At 34.4% G+C, this 23903-nt stretch overlaps 1 protein-coding gene and 1 long non-coding RNA gene across 2 annotated transcripts in view; one reads left to right on the top strand and one right to left on the bottom strand.

The window, feature by feature from the left end:
- The window catches only part of LOC145716168 (uncharacterized), a 453113-nt gene that overhangs the window by 189203 nt on the left and 240007 nt on the right, over positions 1-23903 (top strand). The gene's annotated exons all lie outside the window — the stretch shown is intronic.
- Positions 1-23903, bottom strand: part of KIF18A (kinesin family member 18A) — an 85055-nt gene that overhangs the window by 39717 nt on the left and 21435 nt on the right. The window contains exons 8-12 of the mRNA XM_006730525.3: positions 22718-22792; positions 22415-22527; positions 17307-17469; positions 11524-11688; positions 4473-4594 (exon numbers count right to left, since the gene is read on the bottom strand). Coding sequence (XP_006730588.1) covers positions 4473-4594; positions 11524-11688; positions 17307-17469; positions 22415-22527; positions 22718-22792 — 638 coding nt within the window. The remainder of the gene's footprint in view (positions 1-4472; positions 4595-11523; positions 11689-17306; positions 17470-22414; positions 22528-22717; positions 22793-23903) is intronic.

Raw genomic sequence — 23903 nt, 5'->3', positions numbered from 1 at the left:
ATAAATATTACATTTTAAATATATTATTATAGTTCTTCATAACATCCAAAGTATTAGCAGATCATTAGAATGACACCCTGTACATGTTTTCCTTTAGAATGCCTCAACATATTCTCACTGCAGTTAGTATAGAGTGAAAGAATCCTGGATGGGAATTATAAGCATCAGGTCATATTCTCAGCTAGTCTTCACTTGCCTCCATCTGATCTTGGATAATAACACAAACTGAGGTTTCTCCTCTATAACTTGGGGTACAACTAGACAGTCACTACTTACACCAGGAGATTATTGTGAGAACTAAATGAGTTAAATACATATAAAAGATTTTTGCAAAGCGTAATGTGATTTATAAAACAAAAATACTGTTGTTACTAAGTACCATAGGATTAAAATGAAAAAATATACTCTTCAATGATGAGATTCATTTTAGGTATGTAACATTTCAAAGGAATCATACTTAACTTTCCTTCAGGAAAGTTTAGCTCTTCATGAGCTAAAGCAATGGTTTTCAAAGCCTTCAAAGGGGTTCCAAGTAGAAGAGCTGTGGACAAGGATGGTGGGTAAAGGGAATCGATGGGACACTGGTTTCTTGGCTCTGATTCAAAATCTTCTCTATTGCTATCAATCGGAGCAGTACTGAAGGTATCTTTTTATGTATTAGACCTCCATGTAAATGTTCACTGAAGAAATGCCACAGCTAAACAGTTATAAATTTATACACTCAATCAATGGTTCCTAACTTTTATATCAAGGAAGATGTCAAACAACTTGAGTGACCTTGAAATGCTTCAGTCTTGGTTGTTTCAGCTGTCTCATAACATCCAGGAAAATAGAATCATTTCAAGTATGGGTAGGGCAGTGGGAAAAGGACAGGCATTAATTTTCTCAAGCAAGGAAGGAAGGAAGCAAGGAAATAATTGCTTTATTATCCCAGTCTTAAATATTTAGATAGTAGTACAAATAAATAGTCTGTGACTTTTTGCTGAGGGTGGGGAGTACTCCATTTAAGCCAAGGAGGCAACAACTATAGGGAAAAGTTATTAAGCATAAAGTCAATTTATTTTATTTATTTTTTAAGACTTTATTTTTATTTATTTGACAGAGAGAGAAATAGCCAGCGAGAGAGGGAACACAAGCAGGGGGAGTGGGAGCGGGAGAAGCAGGCTTCCCACGGAGCAGAGAGCCCTACGTGGGGCTGGATCCCAGGACCCTGGGATCATGACCTGAGCCAAAGGCAGACGCTTAACAACTGAGCCACCCAGGCGCCCCAAGCATAAAGTAAATTTTTAAAAAAAGATTATTTCTTGAGCACCTATACTAATCAGGTGCTGTGTAGAGAAGAGATAACAAAAAAGTTTTAATAAAGAATTTTTCTGTCTTTCTAGAAGTCTGGATCTTCCCAAGGCTTACTCTACTTTTCTTCATACTTCATAGGTATGAAATGATATCTCATTGTTTTGATTTGCATTATCCTGATTAGTGATGTTAAGTACCTTGTTATGTACCTGTTGGCTATCTGTATATCTTCTTTGGAAAAATGTCTGTTTAGATCTTCTGCCCATTCCTAATCAGATTGTTTCTTTTTTTGCTATTGAGTTGTATGTTCTTTATATATAAATTTTGGATACTAACCCCTTAGCAGAGATGATTTGCAAATATTTTGTGTCATTCGGAAAGTTGCCTTTTCACTTTGTTGATGGTTTCCTTTGCTGTGCAGAAGCTTTTTCGTTTGATGTTAATTTCACTTATGTTTGCTTTTGTTTCATTTGCTTTTGGTGTTAAATCCAAAATATCTCCATGTCTGATGTCAAAGAACTTATCGTCTATGTTTTCTTCTAGGAGTTTTATGGTTTCAGGTCTTACATTCAAGTCTTTAATTCATTTTGAGTTAAGTTTTATGTATGACGTAAGAAGTGGTCCACTTTCATTCCTTTGCATGTAGCTGTCCAGTTTTCCCAATATCATTTATTGAAGAGACTGTCCTTTCCCCATTGTATATTCTTGGCTCCTCTGTCATAAATTAATTGACCATATATGTGTGGGTTTATTTCTGGGCTCTCTACTCTGTTCTATTAATCTATGTGCCTTTTTTTTTTTTTAATAACAGTGCAGTTTCTTTTTTTAAAAGTTTTTATTTAAATTCTAGTCAGTCAATCTACAGAGTACTATGTGCTTATGTTTAAGAATACCATACTGTTCTGATTGCTATAGCTTTGTAATATAGTTTGAAGGAAATAAATCAGACAGGAATTGTGATACCTCCAACTTCGTTCTTCTTTCTCGAGATTGCTTTGGTTATTGTGTCTTCTGCAGTGCTATACAAATTTTAGAATTTTTGTTCTATTTCTGTGAAAAATGCCATTGGAATTTTGATTGATACTCTACTAAATCCGTAGATTGCTTTGGACCGTATGGACATTTGGACATTAATTCTTCCAATCCATGAGCATAGAATATCTTTCCACTTATTTGTGTCTTCTTCAATTTCTTTCATCAATTTCTTATAGCTTTCAGTGTAGAGGTCTTTCACTTCCTTGGTTAAATTTATTCCTAGGTATTTTATTATTTTTGATGCAACTGTCAATGGGATTATTTTCTTAATTTTTCTGATAGTTTGTTATCAGTATATAGAAATGCAAGAGATTTCTATATATTGATTTTATATCCTGTGACTTTACTGAATTCATTCATCAGTTCTAATAGTTTTTGGTGGTCTTTAGGGTTTTCTATATATATTGTCATGTCATCTGTAAATAGTAAGTTCTAGTTTTTGTTTCCAATCCTGGATGCCTTTCCTTTCTTTTTCATGTCTAATTGCTTTGGCTAGGACTTTTTTTGTCTTGTTTATTAGATTCTACATAGAAGTGAAATCCATATTTTATGTTGTTGATGACACATTTTATATCTTTTTATCTTGCATATCCATTAATTATTATAGTTAGAGTTATTTTTACTACTTTTTCTTTTAAATTTCGTATTAGCTTTACAAGTAATTCATCTTCTACCTTTACCATATATTCACTTTTACCAGTGAGATTTATACCTTCATGTTTTCTTATTACTAATTAGCACCCTTTCTTTTCAGCTTAAAGACGTCTCTTCAACATTTCTTGTAAGGTTAGTTTCATGAGCTCCTTTAGCTTTTGCTTGTCTGGAAAATTCTTCATCTCTTCCCCTCAATTCTGAATAAGTGTGCTGGGTAGAGTTTTCTTGGTTAGAAATTTTTTTCTTTCAGCACTTTAAAGGTATATTATATCACTTTTTGCCTCTGCTATACAAGGTCAGGCTCTGATAGTTCATCATCTTCATTATTTTTTTAATGTCATTTAATTTTTTCAAAATCTTTTAAAGAAAGTATTATAATCTACTTTAACATTTAAGAAAACTAAGGCTTAGTGAGGTTAAATAATTTATGCAAGTCATATTGCTAATATAAAATAGAATTCAAGGCCAACTCCATACTCTTTCTACTATGCTATATTGTCTCTGTTTATAATGTTTTGGTTGAGCAATTTGCTAAATCAGTAAGAGTTAGTCAGAATCTTTTTGCCCATTTAAAACTAAAATTTACCTTAAATGTATCAATCTATTTGTCTGATATAGTAAATAGAGTATGGGTGAAATAAATTAATGGGTTTCTTTGATACTTTAACTGTTGCCAGTGGTTTGAGTGCTAGTAAATGAATATTCATGGTCTGTTCTAGGTAGAGATATAGAAAGTATAAGGAGATCAGGTTGAGCTTCTAACCACAGAAGAATATCTCCCTAAAGTTTTTCCTTTCCTTTTCACTCTTTTTAAAATAACTATCCTAATGTGATTTCCTTTACATCAGAAGTATGGAAAATTAATTTCTAGTTATTTGAGAATACTAGAGCTGCAGCAGAATTTTATACTAGCAGAAAACCCTTAGAGAAATAAAGTTTTCATTTTTACAGAGCATGAAAGCAACACCTAAAGAGTTGACTGACATATCCAAGGTAACAAAAATAAAGACTGTTATACTTTTTTTACTATTATGTTCCAAAAGATGTTACTACTGAGTTAGTAGAGCATGAAAGAGCTACTATAGCATCACATAAAAATTGGGACAGTTGAGGTTAAAAAATATACACTTTAAGTAACTTCATTTCAATGACAAAAATCATTCTGGAATTACAAATACTTTAAAAACTGCCCACCTAAAAATTCAGCTGGTATTAATAGTAATTGCTTCTAATAATAAATTTTTATAGAAAAATGTTTTCAAAACTATAAAGCACTAAAAATATTAGTTGGAGGAGAACAACATATTTTATACTTTCTCAAAGTTTTCTAATTCTGCATACTTTCTGATGCTGGCAAACACTTAAAAATAATGTACCCTATATCAAATAAAACTCAATTTTCTGGCAGTGGAAAACAACTTCTATGTTTCAGGTTCCTTAGGTCTATAGTGCTAAAATTTATAGAATAGACAAATCCATGTACTTACGCCTCAGTTTGCCTGTGTTGTTGTTCTTGAAGACAAGCTAGATCCATCATATGTTTGATTTGTGCTTTCAAATCTTTATTCTGGAGGTGCAAATGGTGACAATGAAGATCTTTATTGAGCTCCTGGGGAAAACAATGCAAACTATACTTCAGATTCCATTAAGAATGTTAAAATTAAATAAATTTCAATAAAACTTGTTTTATATTGGTGCTAATAGTTTTAATTTTTTATATATGAGATGATAATATTTAGGAATGATTTGAAAAATAAACACCCTGGTATAAGTGGTCTATAACTTATGAGCAAGATAAGTTTTTTTTTTTTTTTAATATTTTATTTATTTGAGAAAATAGCGAGAATGAGAAAGAGAGAGAGAGAGAGAGTGTGCAGGAGAGGGGGGAGGGTCAGAGGGAGAAAGACTTCCTGCTAAGCAGGATGCGGGGGCTTGATCCTGGGACTCCAGAATCATGACCTGAGCCGAAGGGGGTCGCTTAACCAACTGAGCCACCGAGGTGCCCAGAGCAAGGTAAGTTTTAAGTTTCTCAGAAACTAAGTATTAGGAACTCAGAACAAATTTTATTATGATGACAGTTTCTTGGGTCTATCTAACTTCTTGATAATGTTGTGAAAATATGAATATGACCAGTTTTTGCTTAAATGCCACTTCTTCAGGGCTTTCCCTGAGCATTATATTTAAAGATGGATACTCTCCACCCCCAATAGTCTCTGCCATAGCATCGATCAGTAACAATTTAATTTATCTGTTTATAGTTTCTCTGTCTGTGCTCAGAATGTAAGGTTCACAACCAGGACAGGGGGTGTGTCAAACTATTTCAGTGTTATAGCCCCTGTATTCAGTGTCTAGAGTTGCATGTAATAAAAATTTCTTGCCTTCACCCAATCTGGTATAAGCTTCATCTTAGAGCAAAAGTGTGAAAAGTCTTTTGTAGGTTCCCATTTTCCTAAACCTCATGTTGTTAGCTGCAAGTGTTCTCTAATCTACCCCCTTAAATTATTTATCTTTCTTTAAACCTACTAAACCTTAAGTAGGAAAATGTCAGCTAAGTGGTTATACTAAAGTGTGAAAGGGATAATCCAATAGCATTCTCAGAACCCTTAACTGGGAAAATTTTGGTCAATATGATAAAAGGAAATGAAATCTTTTGGACATTTGAGGGGCTGAGACAGAAATCCCATAAGCAGGAGAGAGCTATGCCAAGAAACTTCCTCTTGGGGACAATTCCATTTTAGCTTTTCAATACTCCTTCCCAAACTGCAGTTGGCCAATGATTCTCTAAAAGCTTAAAATTGTTTTTTCTTCTTTTTTTCAATACTTTCTATGCCAATGGTAGGCACTATGACTGGGAAACAATGTCATTCGATGTATCTGAGATATAGTAAAGTTGGGGGTTGTTTCTTCACATGATTTATGATTATATTTCACCCTTTAGGGAGTCAGGATGGTATGATTAGAGCACTGGTCTGAGTCAGGTGGTCTTAGAAATGCTCTCAGCCAGGACACAAATGCTACCTTAAGCTAAAAATATAGTCTTTATGGAGATCAGTTTACTTGACTAAAATTTAAGAGCTTTACTAGATGATCTCTTTAGTCTTTTCCAGCTATAAAATTCAATGATCCTAATGGTCTGAACATATTTGCCAAATATTCCATCTTTTCTCTTAAAAAAAAAACAAAACCCTTCTTTAAATATTTCCCCTGATAATTTTATTCTTTTATCTTCTTGAATTACTTGTCTCTTAAAAAGACAAGCCTTGATTGTGTAATTTATATTAGTCAACAATAGGCCTTGGCTAGCTTGTCATCTTTGGAAATCCAAGTTTACAATTTGAGTCTTTTCTTGTCTTGATACACTAATTATGGAATCTGATTGGAAGAACATGGTCTATTCTGAGAACTACAAGTAGGTTAGTAATGGCTAAAGTGAAAATATAATGAGAGATTATATATAAAACTTGAGAGGTACCCAGGCCTGGGAAATCATAACAGAGTTTATATTAAGGAAAAGGCACTGAAGAGTGATATGCTCAGAGTTACTTTTTAGAAAGCTCATTTTCATTATAGTGGAATTTGAATGGAAGCAAAAAGACCAAATGTACGAGTCCAATAATGGGGGGTAGGAGTCTGAATAAGGGTAGTGGCAGTGGGAGACAGAGAGAAGTGAATAGATTTGAGAGGTTAAGGGGTAGATAATGCAGAAAAGGTATAGAGAAAAGAGCACCAATTTGAAAGTGACAGTACTGGGTTTGTGTCCAGAGTTATAAGACTGTAGGTAAGTCCTTTTGCAAAGTTTTGTCTCTGTTTGCTTATATCAGCTGTGAAAATATCCATGGAAAAAAGAACTGAAAGTGAAATTAGGGTGGTAGGAATGGAAGCAGTTTTAATTTTATTGTTTTTTCAAATTACTTGGGATGATATTCATTAAAAAAGTAAGGACTTAAAAATAAATTCTAGGTTCACAGTCAGGTGTGAAAAAGTTTTCCTTAAGGGAGTTATAGAAGACAGATTGCTAGAAAAATTAAATCTGACCACATTGAAAAAAATGTAAATTTATTGAAAATAACCCAAACAATATTAATTTATAAACCCAAACTTTATAAATGCTACTAAGTAGACAAAGAGGCAAAAACAAATTACCAATTATAATACTAATATTAATACTAAAAAGAATACTATAACACTTTTTAAATTGGGATCTTAAGGTAAATATGGGAATACAAAGGCAAAGTAGTAAATTTCTACAATTGATTATTTTTTTGGCCTCTTTAATGCTAAATAAGTTAAGTACTTCTGTAATTGGGATTGGGTTATAAATTAGAATTTTGATTATACAAATATATTATATTATAAGTATATTCTAAGTAAAGCTAGTGAGAAGTAAAAATACTCTAGTAATAACATTTTAAACTAGAAATACATGTACTAAAGTTTTAAGATCATGTACTAATGCCACTTGAACTATATACCTAAAAATGGTTAAAATGTTAGTTTGTTATATTTCACCAAATGCAAAGAATTTTTTAGACCCATCATGAGAAAGATTTTGCTCTATCATGGCAAAAGTAATAGTAATAAAGAGAACTAAGTAAAGAAATAAATAAACTAAAGACTCTTACTAGTTATTTTAAACTAAGAAAAATAATAAGTTACTGCCTATGTTCTCCTCTAGCATTTTGATGGATTCCTGTCTCACATTGAGGTCTTTTATCCATTTTGAGTTTATCTTTGTGTATGGTATTAGAGAATGGTAGAGTTTCATTCTTCTGTAGGTAGCTGCCCAATTTTCCCAGCACCATTTATTGAAGAGACTGTCTTTTTTCCATTGCATATTTTTTCCTGCTTTGTCGAAGATTATTTGACCACAGAGTTGAGGGTCCATATCTGGGCTCTCTATTCTGTTCCATTGGTCTGTATGTCTGTTTTTGTGCCAGTACCATGTGGTGGAAAGAGCCGAGATGCCCTTCAACAGACGAATGAATGGATAAAGAAGATGTGGTCCATATATACAATGGAATATTATTCAGCCATCAGAAAGGATGAATACCCAACTTTTGCATCAACATGGATGGGACTGGAGGAGATTATGCTAAGTGAAATAAGTCAAGCAGAGAAAGTCAATTATCATATGGTTTCACTTATTTGTGGAACATAAGGAATAGCATGGAGGACATTAGGAGAAAGGGAAAAATGAAGGGGGGGAAATCGGAGGGGGAGATGAACCATGAGAGACTGGACTCCGAGAAACAAATGAGGGTTTTAGAGGGGAGGCGGGTAGGGGGATGGGTTAGGCTGGTGATGGGTATTAAGGAGGGCACGTTCTGCATGGAGCACTGGGTGTTATACGAAAACAATGGATCGTGGATCACCACATCAAAAACTAATGATGTATTGTATGGTGACTAACATAACATAATAAAATTAAATTAAAAAAATAATAAAATAAAATAAATAAAAAAGGTAAAAAAATTTAACTCTAACCAAAATACTTGTCATTTTGACAACGATAGTCTTAAAAATGAGACTGCTTTAGGAGTGCCTGGGTGGCTCAGTCGTTAAGCATCTGCCTTTGGCTTAGGTCATGATCCCAGGGTCCTGGGATCGAGCCCCGCATTGGGCTCCCTGCTCGGCGGGAAGCCTGCTTCTCCCTCTCCCGCTCCCCCTGCTTGTGTTCCCTCTCACACTGTCTCTCTCTGTGTCAAATAAATTAATAAAATCTTTAAAAAAAGAGACTGCTTTAGATATACGTCATCTCTAACAAATAAGTAAAACATACATAAGTGAAACAAAACCAAAAACTACCATAAACATTCAACACCTGTTGCCTTTCCAAGAGAATAGGCTCTTGTACAGTGAATGAGAAACACTTATGTGACCAGAACTATCAGCTGTTTTCTCCGAAAACTTTTCACTCAGAACGTGGCTTGGGTATTCTGATAGGTGTTCTGATGGCAGTGGTTGCATTCTAGGACGAGCCTTTACAGCTTTAAACCTGGATAATCTCTAGTACAGTTCATTGATTAATTGTCTTTTTTCCTTACTACTTTTAAGTTATGTAAGTATGTCTATTCTGTCATCTTAACATGAAGACAGCATTTTAAGAAAAGTGTTCTTTAGCTTTCTTCTAGAGTAGTCTTAATGTACAAATGGAAAAATGACTTTTAAAAAAAGCAAAATTATATAAACGTGACCCCCAACCTCCCGTCTCCTAGCTTTTTGATCAGATTCTCAAAGGCATCTATGACCCAAAATGGTCAGAATCACTGTTCTGGAGGAAAAAGATAAAATGTATTTTGTAATGCAGCTAAGTCTGTTGCGTTCCTTTTGTATACACCTTTCTTTGGCTATTGACATCCACGTTACAGATACTTAGCATATTATTAAACTATTATTTTTCGACCATCTATTATGTGTTATGTGGTGGGAGGCCTTTGCATATTGCATTTCATTTAAATATATTTTGAAGATAAGAAATTAAGAAGACAACAAAGTTAAACAACTTGTCCAAAGTCATACAACTAGAGTTGGTATTCAACACAAATATTAAATAATAGAATGACTAACCACTCCAACTCCAAAGTCTATTCTTTTCCCAATATTTACATTCTCTCTGTAGGGAATATTCTAAAGTGCTTTATCAATTAAATTTTACTATAAAATATTATTAAATTATGCTTTGTACTATATTTAATATGTAATCTACTGACTAACTGACTGGAATGCTTTCAGAAAGCTATTTTGAAGAGTTCTAGAATTACTAAGGTGTAGATTAAGTTGTTGGCTCACCCTCAATAAATCTCCACACTAAAGAATTATTCAATCTTCATTTGTCTTTGGTTTTCTTCTTAGGAAACAGGGTATCTGCTGCTTTCTGCTCATCACTCCTTTCACTACCTTGACTGTCATCATTGACTGCTCCTGCTAGTCTTCTCCCTCCCTAGTCTGAGCTTTAACACTAAAAGGATGGCCATTTATAGCGATTGCTAGCCAACCAGAGAATTCATTTCCCTAGTCATGATGCACTGGATAATAATTTTTCAATTACAAAAAAAAAATGTTATCTTTGAATATTAACCATTACAACCTGCACTCATTTGCTACTGAATATATTATACTTATTTTACCTGTATTGACAATCAGTCTAGTGCTTTTTTGAAATTTGAAACTTCCAGAGCACTAGATACCAATTAGCTAATACACAATACTGAAATTCAGAAAAGCATCATCAAGGTAAAGACTAAGACACTCCTCCTTTTAAAAAAAAGAGTGCAATGAAGTTATTCTTTTAAAAAGTAATTGGTATTTGGATCAAAATTAGTTACTTTGTAGCAGGTGTCTACTTACTGCTTATGCCATATTCATTTTCCCCTCCTTTCTTATTAAGAAAACTAATTGTTCAGGGTCATAATGTATCCAGCAAAAACGTTCACCTTTCCATATTCCCTTGTAGCTAGGGATAGCCATTTGACAATTCTAGCCAATAAGATATGTCTGCTAGGAACTTCTGGAAAAGCTTTTCCTCTCCCAAGACAGATATACCTCCCCACTTTCTTTCTTTCTTCTTCTTCTGGCCTAAGTGTGAACTTGAGACTAAAGATGGAATAATGATATGGTAACTATGAAATGACAAGTATTAACAATGACACTGATGACATTTTGGAGGTACTATATTAGGAATAAACTTCATATTCTCAAGACTTATTGTTAAGGGAGCAAAAAATAACCCTGACTGGTAAAGGCAATAAAGTCATATTTCTGTAACCATGTGGATAAACACATTTCTTATCTGATTCAGCCATTAACCACCATTACCCATCACTACTCTTCATATCTTTTGCCATTCTAGGTGGAATATCTTCAGTTTAGTACCTATATGCACACACACACACACAACTTTCAAATCAGCTTTTGTTAGCTATGATACAAGTAAGGGTGACCACGTTTAAAACTATTTTTCCACAAACCTCAAGTATTAAAACAAACTGAAATTACCTAAATGATGAATCCTCAAGTACAGTTTGATTACTTTATTCTAACTTAAGAGCTATCTCATCAAAGGATGTAATCGCTTAAGAATAACATAAAAGAACTTTACTCTTCAGAAAGTACAGAAAAGGCAAATTTATTGCGTAATTATGGAGGAGAAGGTAAAATGAGTAAAGGTAAATGGTAAAATAAGTCAGCTAAATCTCAGAGAGATGGAACAATAGTTGTCTTATGAGAGATATATATCCAATGACAAAGACAATGGGTTTATTTATTTATTTATTTATTTATATATTTTTTTTTAAAGATTTTATTTATTTATTTGAGAGAGAGAATGAGAGAGAGAGCACATGAGAGGGGGGAGGGTCAGAGGGAGAAGCAGACTCCCCGCCGAGCAGTGAGCCCGATGCGGGACTGGATCCAGGGACTCCAGGATCATGACCTGAGCCGAAGGCAGTCGCCCAACCAACTGAACCACCCAGGCGCCCAAAGACAATGGGTTTAAAGAGCTCAGTTCTTACAAATGAATCTGAATAAACACATTCCTACCTTTGGAATATGACCATTTTGACCTAAGAGTTCCATTTCAGTCTTTACACGATGAAGCCAATTAGTATTCTCATCAAATTGCTTTAATTCCTCCTCTCTTTTCTTCTCTAGGTAGCAGCGACGAGTTTTCAACATTGCAAGTCTATGATCTCGTTTGCAAGTGGCCTGAAAAATAATGCATTTAATAGCTTAATTTTTATGATATTTGATGTATGTGATATTAGTAAAGTAGTAAATTTTATCATAAGGGTGCAACTGTAGTCTATTAAGTTAGGCTATACTTTTGTACTTAAAGCTATTTCCCCTTTGAAATCTCCACAATACTCCTGCTTGCAGGAAAATAGGAAATTGAGCTGTGAGTCATTTTTATAAAATTACACGTTGAGAGTTTATGGCTTTAAGAATTACAACAGCCAAACTGAAGACTGTAGCTTTGTGTGTGTATGTGTGTGTGTGCGCACGCACTAAAATACATTCCTTTAAATGCTGCATTTGAAAAGTTCATACAAGGTCTGATAATTCCCATGATTTCTTTACTCAAAATCAAAGCAGATGCAAGTCCTACTCTTTCCTTTCCTCCAATTTGAAAGATGTGAAGAAATAACTCTGTTCTGATTTTGCCTACAATGCCTATAGATAGGCTGGTGCAAGTGTTAGAAAATAGAGCTTATATCACAGTGCTTATAAATATCTGATCTTACCTGATGGTTAGTTCAGGATCCATAATGGGTATTCTGAATATTTTTGGTATTTTATGTAGGCATGAATCTGGCCTTTTGATTTCTTATCCCAACGGTCTTGCGCACTATCATGGGAACTGTGAGCTGAACAGCTTGATCTCTTTGGGTTATTTGAAAACAGATACTGAACTAAAAAATCATCAGATATGATGGCTGGACTTGAAATAATCGATCCCCAGATTGGAAAAAAGCACCTGTAGCTGGTTTTGGAAGTAGGGAATTATATGAAAGAAAAAAAGAGCAGGGACTACCTTGAACTTGGTCAAAGACCTCCTTAAGATAAGTCCTTCTTCCTTACTATATTTTATAAAACATGTATTAAAATTTTGGGGAAAAGCCAGGCATTAAAGAAATTTGCTAAAATGTGAAACAATGAAACTCTTCTCACTACCTCTTTTTGTTTGCTTTAGAAAACGTAATTATTTTTCACTAAAGTGTTACTTACGTTATGCAATGAGCTAATGGTTTTAAAATTAATACATAAATATATTTTTATAAGTTTCAGTTTGAATATTTCATACAGGAATATTGGTAGTTGGAATTCATATGAATAAAAGCTCTTTTAGGTTCTAAGTATTTTTTTTCAAACAGTAAGGGGTCCTGAGACCTGAAGCGTAGACCCACTACTGTAACAGAAGGTAGGATATGTAGCCTCTTGACTTTCTTCTGCTATTCAGGAGGTGTGAAAACTTAGGCAAGTTAATCTCAGTGGATCTTTAGTCACCTCATCTGAAAATGAACATAAAAGTATTGTACCTGCCTGAAGGAAGACAGTTAAATCACATTATCTTTACTTTGCTTTAATATTTATAAATGTTGTAGGAACTCTTAGAAACCAGGGCAGGAAATGCTCTAAGGCTCTCATGGCAGCTAATATTTAATACCAAAAAGTTTTTAACTGAAAACCCCCAAAAGTATGTTTTTGAGTTTTTACTTTTAAATGTCCATCAATGGGTACCTGGTTGGCTCAGCTGGTTAAGTGTCTAACTCTTGATTTCGGCTCAGGTAGTGATCTCACAGTCTTGCTCTGCGCTCAGTGTGGAGTGTGTTTGAGATTCTCTCTCTCCCTCTGCCCCTCCCTCCTTCACGTGCACACACTCTCTCTCTCAAAATAAACAGAATCTTTAAAAAAAAAAATGTCCATCAAGTGGATCCTTTATGATGGTTCTCTAGGGGGACATTTTCCATCAGGGTATTCCTATTGAATCATTGTTCTGAAATAAATAGCAAATAAGTGTCTGGGGATAAATGCTAAAATATGCATGTTAAATCCTGACATTAAAGCAAATGCTTCCCATTAAGGTTTCAAAAGAGCTTTATATATTTAATTAACAAAATCCCCAGAACATCACAAAACTTCTTGAGTGAGAACAGACAAATAATTCTAAAATTTAGGTGTTACTACTGCTTTGTGCAAAAGGACCGCTAACATAGTAAACTCATTATTTGGCTAAAAATAATTTGCAAATTACCTTTATATGGCCATAAAATTACCCAAGAGCTTCACTTTAATTCTAATCTCAGAGTCTATCCTCTAGAACCATTTATGTCTGAGTCAATGTTATGAGGTTCTTCTAGCGCTTCTGATAATAAACCACTTTTGGACAGGATCCAAGACAGATATAAAATTCCTTGCCCTAGCAGGCAATTTAGTAAAACTATAGTTTGATACTTTAGCATGTAAAAAACAAAACGAAAACTGCCACCAACAAAAACACCTCAATCTCTATAGATGTCTTCCTATGTTTTTCAGTAATTTAATTACAACCAATACACTTGAGGTTTTATCTCCATTGCTTACCTAGTCTCATAAGAATAGCTATAAGAATTGGAATATATAGATTCAAATGACGAAAAGTAAAAAATCCTAAAAGGCAAGTAGGTCGAAAAAAGGCTAGTAAGCAGAATACAGATGCAAACAGAAAAAATTTTTTAAAAACCCAGCCAAACCCATTCTCCTACTCTGTCTTAATAAGTACTCATATTTTTGGTATGTCAATCAAATCTTATTAAAGTGGTTTTTAAAAAAGGCATTTTCAATAAGATAAGGCATAATAAATGCATACTCAGTAAGTAAATTACTAATTTTGATAGTATAGTTTAATAGCTACTGATAAACTGGCATCAATGATATATTAATGAATACTTTATGATTAATTTCTTAGCATATCATACTCTGCAATTTCATAGTCTGAGAAAAAACTGAAATGCTAGTTTTTTAAAGCACTTTAAAATTTGATGGCTTTCAGACATTAAAAAAATGTAATATTTTTATATATAATTGTTAACTTATGGGAAGGTAGGTACAGGAGAAACACATTTTGGGGTGGTGGTCTAAGAGGACCAGAAAATTATTTATAAGAGCCAGCTTTTTAATAAGTAATATGCAAATGTATCTTATGTATTACCTGTGTAACTAATTTCAAAAAAGAAATAAAAATAAAATTAAGCTTATCACCAATGAACAACAAAACTGGAGGGAACAATTATTAAAATGTTTATTTTTCTGCTCTTTGGTGATCTGGAGTTCCATACATCCAGGTTTACATTATTTTTTATCCTGCTTAGATCTCCTGCTTATTGAAGTTACATCTTATTGACATTTTATTAGTCCTAGAAAATTCTAAGCCTGAAACTTTGCATATTATTCTCTCCCCTTTTGCATTAATATACCTCCTTCAGGATAACTATTAGAAGAATGCATGCAGGGCGCCTGGGTGTCTCAGTCGTTAAGCGTCTGCCTTCAGCTCAGGTCATGATCCCAGGATCCTTGGATCGAGCCCAGCATCTGGCTCCCTGCTCAGTGGGAAGCCTGCTTCTCCCTCTCCCGCTCTCCCTGCTTTTGTTCCCTCTCTAGCTGTCTCTCTGTCAAATAAATAAATAAAATCTTAAAAAAAAAAAAAAGAATGCATGACTTTTCAGTTTGTCCTTCAGGCAATAACATCTTGTTCACATTTGCTATCTTTTTATCCTATATTTGATATGATTTCCTCAGGTCTCCCAATACCCAGAATTAGTCTCTTCAGCTTATCTAACGCACAAAAAAGAATAGAAATAATAGGCTCTGGAATCAACTTGCTTGAGCTCAAATCATAGGTCTGACATGTATGAGCTGTGTGACCCTGAGCAAGATGACTTCTCTGTGCTCAGGTTTCCTCATCTTAATTATGAGAATAATATTACATCTCTCATAGGGTTTTTTTTTTTTTTTAAAGATTTTATTTATTTATTTGACAGAGAGCGACACAGTGAGAGAGGGAACACAAGCAGGGGGAGTGGGAAAGGGAGAAGCAGGCTTCCCGCCGAGCAGAGAGCCCGATGCAGGGCTCGATCCCAGGACCCCGGGAACATGAGCTGAGCCGAACGCAGACGTTTAACGACTGAGCCACCCAGGTGCCCCTCTCATAGGGTTTTCTGAGAATTGAGTTAATGCATGTGAAGTATTTAAACACTACTTAGCATTGTACCTATAAAGTGAACTTTTAAATTTCAGTGAATAAATCTTTAATTTCTGGAAGTTTCATTTTTTTTCTTTTTGTATGTTTCGTATGTTTTCCTTTTGTGTGTTTTCAAACACACTCAAGATGTCAAAGAGGAATTCCTTTATCATTAATTCCTTCTTTTACATCTTTAGTCTTTTTTATAATTTTTATCAGATTGCTTAAGTGTTTGAAATTTTGGGAAATCTGTCATTATTTGCCAAATCTGCTGACTTGATTATGGTGGACTGTTTCACCATGTGCTTTTTAAATTTGGACAGTGGGTTCTCATTAGTGATTTGAACTGAGGGTCTGTTTCACTAGGCTGATTCTGTTTTGCTCTGCCCAGTTCCCCAAAGATTATTGCTGCTCTGATACCATTTTCTATGTTATTTTCTCACTTCAAGGGTTTACTAAATAAAACACATGGATTATAAAAATTCAAACCTCAAATCCTTGGAAAGAATATCTATAATGGCAGTCTTTAACATCTTTTTTTTTTCTTTTGAAATTTTTTTAAAGTAGGCTTCCTGTCCAGCATCGTGTGAACTCACGACCCTGAGATCAAGACCTGAGCTGAGATCAAGAGTCAGACACTTAACGAACTGAGCCACCCAGGTGCCCCAATAGTTAGTCTTTAAGTGAGACTTTTTCTTACCCTAGGCATGGTTCCTTATCTTTCTGTGCTGATTGGGAAGATGTTTCTTCATGGTGTACTACCAATACGAAGAGTACAGACCTCTGAGGTTCCCAGTTTTATGTAGGGTCTGCCATTTTTAACGCCCTGTCTCCCTTGGGTCCCTTGCCTAAGAAGTGGTGTACATCAAGGGTAGGATATTGGGAGAGGTCTGCGTGTGTGGACGGAGGGAGGGCAGTGTACTACTGCATGAAATAATAAAAATGAGTAAAAGATGGTCTGCCTTTCTCAGCACCATGCAATGGAAATTCTAACAATGTCAGTGATAAAATATTCTTCCCCAGGGGCGCCTGGGTGGCTCAGTCGTTAAGCGTCTGCCTTCGGCTCAGGTCATGATCCCAGGGTTCTGGGATCGAGTCCCACATCGGGCTCCCTGCTCAGCGGGAAGCCTGCTTCTCCCTCTCCCACGCCCCCTGCTTGTGTTCCTGCTGTCGCTATCTCTCTCTCTGTCAAATAAATAAATAAAATCTTTAAAAAAAAAAAAAATTCTTTCCTGGAAAAAAAGATCTGCAATTGGTCTAAGTTGTAAATTACTGCCTGCATCTGGGGTTTACGGCTCCCACTGCCCCACCTTTGGTACCCAACAGTGAGGGTGTTAACTTCATGTAAAGTGTTCCATCAACCCTCACAGAAGCAACAATTGCAGTTGAGATTTTGTTTTATTTGGTTTCCTTTTTCTTTCTGACACTTAGGAATTTAATTTTCTGTCTTGCACACTTAACTATGAATTTAAAACAATGTTTGATACATTTCCTCCAGCATTTCCAGATGTTCATAGTGAATGGGTAATTAAATAACATTATCTATCACATTTATAGAATTAGAAGTCCCCATGTGTTTACATGTCTAAAATTTAATTATAAATACCTTTTCTACTTTGTCTTCAGAACACATCATTTCAATTTGCTTGTGGCACTGTTGTTGATAGAATGATTTAAGTTCATTTTCTTTTAGTAACATTTCCAACTTCAGATATTCTTGCCTAATTTCTTCTCGATTCTGGAACAAGCAGTTCAGAATTTCTTGAAATCTACCAAATATAAAACACATTACAGAATCTGACTAATTTTGTGAAATAAATTTATTTAACAAATAAATGAACAAAAGAATATATATCACTCATAGAATTAGACCCAATGACAAACAGCAAATAGGTTAGTGACTGTTTCCTATTAAATTACAAAAATGTTTGGAAAAGGATATTAACTTCATTTTTACTGTATTCTTTTTCTTCTCCAAGGAAGATCATATTATTAAAAGATATAGGTATTATAAGGTCTCTCTATGTAAGTCATAATTATATAACTAATATACTCTATTTTGTCTATGTAATCCAGCTGCTTAGCAGAAATAAAATATTATGTTTGTAGGAAAAGGATGATAATTTGAATCTGTACAATCCCAGTTAAAAGGCCCCCAAAGCAACACAGTACTGTGTGTTGTTTTGATTTTGGCTAACTGTGAAGAAACAAGCAGTGGGTGGCCTAATCATATGGCGCCTCCATGGCCCCCTAGGGAAAGTGAGATAGCCAGTTTTTAGTTTTAGAATTTGTTACAGTGAAAACACACCATACGGTTAGGTACCCCCTACAGCCTGGCTAAGAGTCAGCTGACATTGCCAGGACCCAAAACAACCAAGTTTGCAATGTGGTAAACCTAGAAAAGCCACTCTGGTATCTTTCCTCCAAAGGGCGATGAAGATTTGGAGAATCAAAGTTGAGGGATTTGCCTCAATCTCCTCCAGATGCATAAAGACCTCAAGCTCAAAAAAATCTATGCAAGGCCTAAAAGGAACCTGCAATTCTGCATCCTCCAGGGTCAGCAGAACATTGGTCACAGCAATATTCTAATTTTATAAATATATATTTATGTTTTTAAATCACAGATCAGGTCTGACCTACAGTAACAGTATGAACAGTCATATACAAAGCTCTCAAAGAAAAATTAACTGTGAAGCCTTTAAAATAAAACTGTAACAAATTATATGCATTTAAAAATAAATGTTCTTCAGCCAAAATTTTAGATATATTTGTAAGGATCTGTGGTAAAAACACTGCCAATTTACGTCAGTAGTTCTTAATGAAACTCTATTGGGAATGACTATAAACCACAATACATCGACTTTACTGCAGTTTTGTCAAACTGATAAATATTTCATAGGAAGTATGTATGGACATTGCAATTTCATTGTATTATATTACAACACGCTAATGCCAGTAAATGAATTGATAAGTTATCTTTAGGTTATTCTCAAAGATAATTTCTTAGTTTTTTTTAAAACATTTTATCTAAGGACAGAGTTAAATATTTGTCAATTTTGTAATTTTGTGGTCCAGACTTATTTTAGTTGGTGGGGTTTACCGATTAGGATGGAAGAAAAGAAAGTATCAAAGGTTTCTAGAGATCTCCACAAAAAAAACAAAACAAAACTATCATTTTAAAACAGTAAAGAGTCCTAAAGGATTGACTAATAACTATTTTCTAGTCATTTAAAACATTCAACTAACTAGTAATAAAAATCTTTGCCTATGATTTTAGGTGATACATGATGATTATTAAATTCTACACAATTTTCTTGATACAGTCACAAGTGAAGTTGTATAATTACTTTGTATAAAGAACAACTGTACTTTCTTTTTATGATTTCTTCTTGGATATTATCTTTCCTTTTTTTTTTAATTTTTTAAAAAGATTTTACTTGTTTATTTGACAGAGAGAGTACAAGAAGGCAGAAGAAGAGGCAAAGGGAGAGGGAGAAGCAGGCTTCCCGCTGAGGGAGCCTGATGCGGGGCTCGATGGAGGAAAAATGACAAAGGCTATGGGGTATATAATCTGATATTTACAGCTTCTTTATAATATACAAGGAAATTATGCTAAATAATACGTTGCACAAATTAAAACTCTAAAGTTTTTACTGTTTTATTTCCTAGCTCAGGCCATCTCCCTCTTAAATCATTTTCTCAGAAGGAAAGGTTCAATGACTTGAAGCCATCAACTGCAGAAAAGTCTACTAAGGTTTTAACTGGTAACTAGATCTGGTTAAATAGCGCTGAACAATTCCATGCAAGCAGTAAGTCCACGTTTGAACAGCTGGTGACTTCTTTAATTTTCTTTAAATTTGTTTTTAAACTTACATCAACAAAAGAATATCTGGTTGCATGTGGGCCAATCCCACATTTGATTAACAAAATGAAACCTACAGCCACTTTGGAAAACAGTGTGGAGGTTCCTCAAAAAATTAAAAATAGAGCTACCCTATGACCCAGCAATTGGTTATTTACTGGTTATTTACCCCAAAGACACAGATGTAGTGAAAAGAAGGGACATATGCACCCCAATGTTCATAGCAGCAATGTCCACAATAGCCAAACCGTGGAAAGAGCGGAGATGCCCTTCAACAGATGAATGGATAAAGAAGATGTGGTCCATATATACAATGGAATATTACTCAGCCATCAGAAAGGATGAATACCCAACTTTTACATCAACATGGATGGGACTGGAGGAGATTATGCTAAGTGAAATAAGTCAAGCAGAGAAAGTCAATTATCATATGGTTTCACTTATTTGTGGAACATAAAGAATAGCATGGAGGACATTAGGAGAAGGAAGGGAAAAATGAAGGGGGGGGATCGGAGGGAGAGATGAACCATGAGAGACTATGGACTCTGAGAAACAAACAGGGTTTTAAAGGGGAGGGGGGAGGGGGGATTGGTTAGCCCGGTGATGGGTATTAAGGAGGGCACATACTGCATGGAGCACCGGGTGTTATACGAAAACAATGGATCATGGATCACCACATCAAAAACTAATGATGTATTATATGGTGACTAACATAACATAATAAAATTAAAAAAAAAAATGAAACCTAACAACAACTAATAATATGTCAGTTAAAAGCTCTTTTTGATAAGTTAAACTGTGTAACAAGGAATGACTTTCACTTCATTTATTTTTCAAAAGTCACTGTAAGTGTCTGGGTGGCTCAGTCGGTTAAGCGACTGCCTTCGGCTCAGGTCATGATCCCAGGGTCCTGGGATCGAGCCCTGCATCGGGCTCCCTGCTCATCAGGAAGCCTGCTTCTCCCTCTGCTTCTGCTGCTCCCCCTGTTTGTGCGCTCTGTCGCTCACTCTCTCTCTCTCAAATAAATAAATAAAATCTTTTAAAAAAATAAAAAAAAAGTCACTGTAAGATTGGTGGGATATAACAAAAAGCATCATAAATGTAACAATTTTATTTTGACAGCGGGTTGTTGGAGGGATTAACAAGAAAATAACCTAAATATTTTAGAAAATTTCCAGCATAAACAGAGCTCTGGTACTATAACAATATATAGGTCAACTTTATGCTATATGAAAAACTGATTGTCATTGATAGAAATAACTGTTTAATTACCTCTTTAAGATATTTGTAAAATAGCACAGTATGGAAGAAAAAGATTAATATTTGAAAGAGATGATTTATAGTTCTTGCCTTATCTTTGAGAAAACAATATCCCACTTCAAATTTCAAAGGATTGTTGGAGTGATCCGATTAATATGGGCATAAAAATCATCAAAGACTATAAAGCCATCTACAAAACTAAAGCATTATTATCAGAAGTATTAATTACTTAGCATTTGGGGTCAACTGAGTCAAAAAATATTTTTTTCAAATCAAGGATATTTTATGTAAACTTCAATATACAAATCCAAATTTAAAAAAGGTGTTGTATCTGAAACTAGGTTGAAAGTCACCATTCATTAGTCTTCCTTATGTATATCAAGACACCGCTATAAACTCTAGAGTTCCAAAACGGTGTGAATAATCATTGGTTTAAGTTGTGATTAGTTTTTCATACTGGTGATAACAGAACATCGGCTCTGGAGAATATAAAATAAGTTTAACTTCACTGAATTTTAATCAAGTTTGGACAGATTCCTTTATTACAAGACCTCTCAGAGCCTTTAATAAACTGACGTACTTTGGAAAACACCTAGATTCCTTAAATAAGAAGTAATTTCCAAATTCGTTTGATCCAGGAATTTCTTATTGCCTTCTTAGAACTACTCAAGATTCACAGCTTTTGAACTAGTATTCCATTGGGACAATTTGGAAAATTATCTGAACTGCTTAGGGGAAAAGTACTTGTGAATATTGTATTAACAACTTTCTTTTTTAAAAATTTACCTGTTAAAAAGCTTAGTTGGAATTTATCAAAATTCTATATTAATTTATATCACTCAGAGATGTCCCTTCAAATAATTAACTAAACAAACTAAATACATGAATTATTAGAGTTATACATAGTCAAGAAAAGGTAGATAAAATTTATATGAATTATACGAATAATGATATTATGCCAGATGAGACTGCCTAAATGTTTGGTACCCAAAATTCCTATGTTGAAACCTAACATGCAAGGTGATGGTATTAAGAGGTGGGGCCTTTGGGAGGTAATCAGTTCGTGAGGGCAGGAACCCCCCCACCCCGCCGTGGATGAGATTAGTAACCTTAAAAAGAGGCTCCCAGAGTCCATATGAGGATTCAGGCATTGAAATCTTCAGCTTGAAAGAAATGCCTTCACCCAACTATGCCAGCCCCCTGATCTTGGGACTTCCAACCTCCAGAACTATGAGAAATAATTTTGTTTGTTTTGTTTTTAAGAGACCAGTCTGTGGTATTTTGTTACAACAGCCTGAATGGAATAAGACACCTGAGAAGAAAAATATGAAAACTGCTAAAAAACTAATTTCTTAAGTGACATAATTGGCCTTACTTTCTCCATCTTATACCTAAGTACTGGTATAATCACAATCACATATTAAAATGATCTGATCTCCAAAGTGTGCAAAATATAAAGAGCAGTAGTCAGTGGCTTCCTGAATTCAGTTGAGAATATATAAAGACATACAACAAATGATGATAACATAAAATATCTGACTAAATTTTAAAACCATAAAATCCTCAAAGTGAGATCTTAATGTCATTTTTACCTTTCAATTTCTTTTTCCTGAGGGTTTGAAATCATTAATTTTGCTTTGTTATTTTCCTCAGTAAGGGCTTTCTGTTCTTCATAGGCTTTTAATTTTTCTTTTAACATTAATATCTAGTAGAGAGAAACACTAGTTAAAATACAAATTATTTATCTCTATTATACGTGGCTACAGAAAAATTTTAGCTGTGAAAAATAACTGAACATGCCAGATTTTCAACTGTAATAGGAAAAAACGTCAAATTTTTAGGCAATTAAGTTTGCAGAATCCCATAAATGAGGAACTAAGGGAAACTAGACATACCTCTTCCTTCTGCTCATTACAGATCTTTACATACTGAGTTATATGATTGTCGAGGTTAAGAACATTGCTCTTCAACTGTTAAAAAGATAGAAATTATGATTGCATATGTATAGAGAGATAATCACATAACTATATATACAAAAAAATGGCATTATATCCTTATTAATTCAGCTCCATGAATTCAGAATTTGTGACAATTACAATCATGTGACAATCATGATCAATTACACTTATGTTCAAAATCTATAACAAGAGGATATGCTGAGCACATTTATAAAATAAATGAAATTATAAAGAAATTATCTTACTATCTGAGAAAAGGTAGTTTTAAGAACTTACAAAGCATTCTTCACATTATAATTAAAATTGCCCACTTTCTTTTTCCTCTGACTTCTAAGAAATTTAGAGACAATTTTAAGTTTCAATAATTTCTAAGTTCACTAGTTTTTAATGAGTTATTACATTTTATCCTTTTTATAATTGTATGGGCTCCTTGGCAGCTACGGAATAGTGGAAGAACATCAAACAGAAGTTCAAATACTTGATTTCGAGGCCCTGTCCACTTCTCACTTAACTGATTTAGAATTTGGTACTTAAAATTCTGAGCATGGGATTCCTCAACAAGTAGAGTCTTCCTCAGTGGGTTGCTGTAAGGACTACATGAAAAACGTGTGAAAAGCTTTGCATACCCATAGAGAATATCCTTTTCCAATTAATTATATAGAGTATATGAACATTTCTTTAAGAAAGACAATAACAGTGTGGGGGTTCCTCAAAAAGTTGAAAATAGAGCTACCGTATGACCCAGCAATTGCACTACTGGGTATTTACCCCAAAGATACAGATGTAGTGAAAAGAAGGGACATATGCACCCCAATGTTCATAGCAGCAATGTCTACAATAGCCAAACTGTGGAAAGAGCCGAGATGCTCTTCAACAGACGAATGGATAAAGAAGATGTGGTCCATATATATGATGGAATGTTACTCAGCCATCAGAAAGGATGAATACCCAACTTTTGCATCAACATGAATGGGACTGGAGGAGATTATGCTAAGTGAAATAAGTCAAGCAGAGAAAGTCAATTATCATATGGTTTCACTTATTTGTGGAACATAAGGAATAGCATGGAGGACATTAGGAGAAAGAAGGGAAAAATGAAGGGGGAGAAATCGGAGGGGGAGAC

The sequence above is a fragment of the Leptonychotes weddellii genome, chromosome 11 (assembly GCF_054177405.1).
Source record: "Leptonychotes weddellii isolate Sample4059 chromosome 11, ASM5417740v2, whole genome shotgun sequence".
Lineage (NCBI taxonomy): Eukaryota > Metazoa > Chordata > Mammalia > Carnivora > Phocidae > Leptonychotes > Leptonychotes weddellii.
This window is presented reverse-complemented; position numbering and strand designations above follow the sequence as displayed.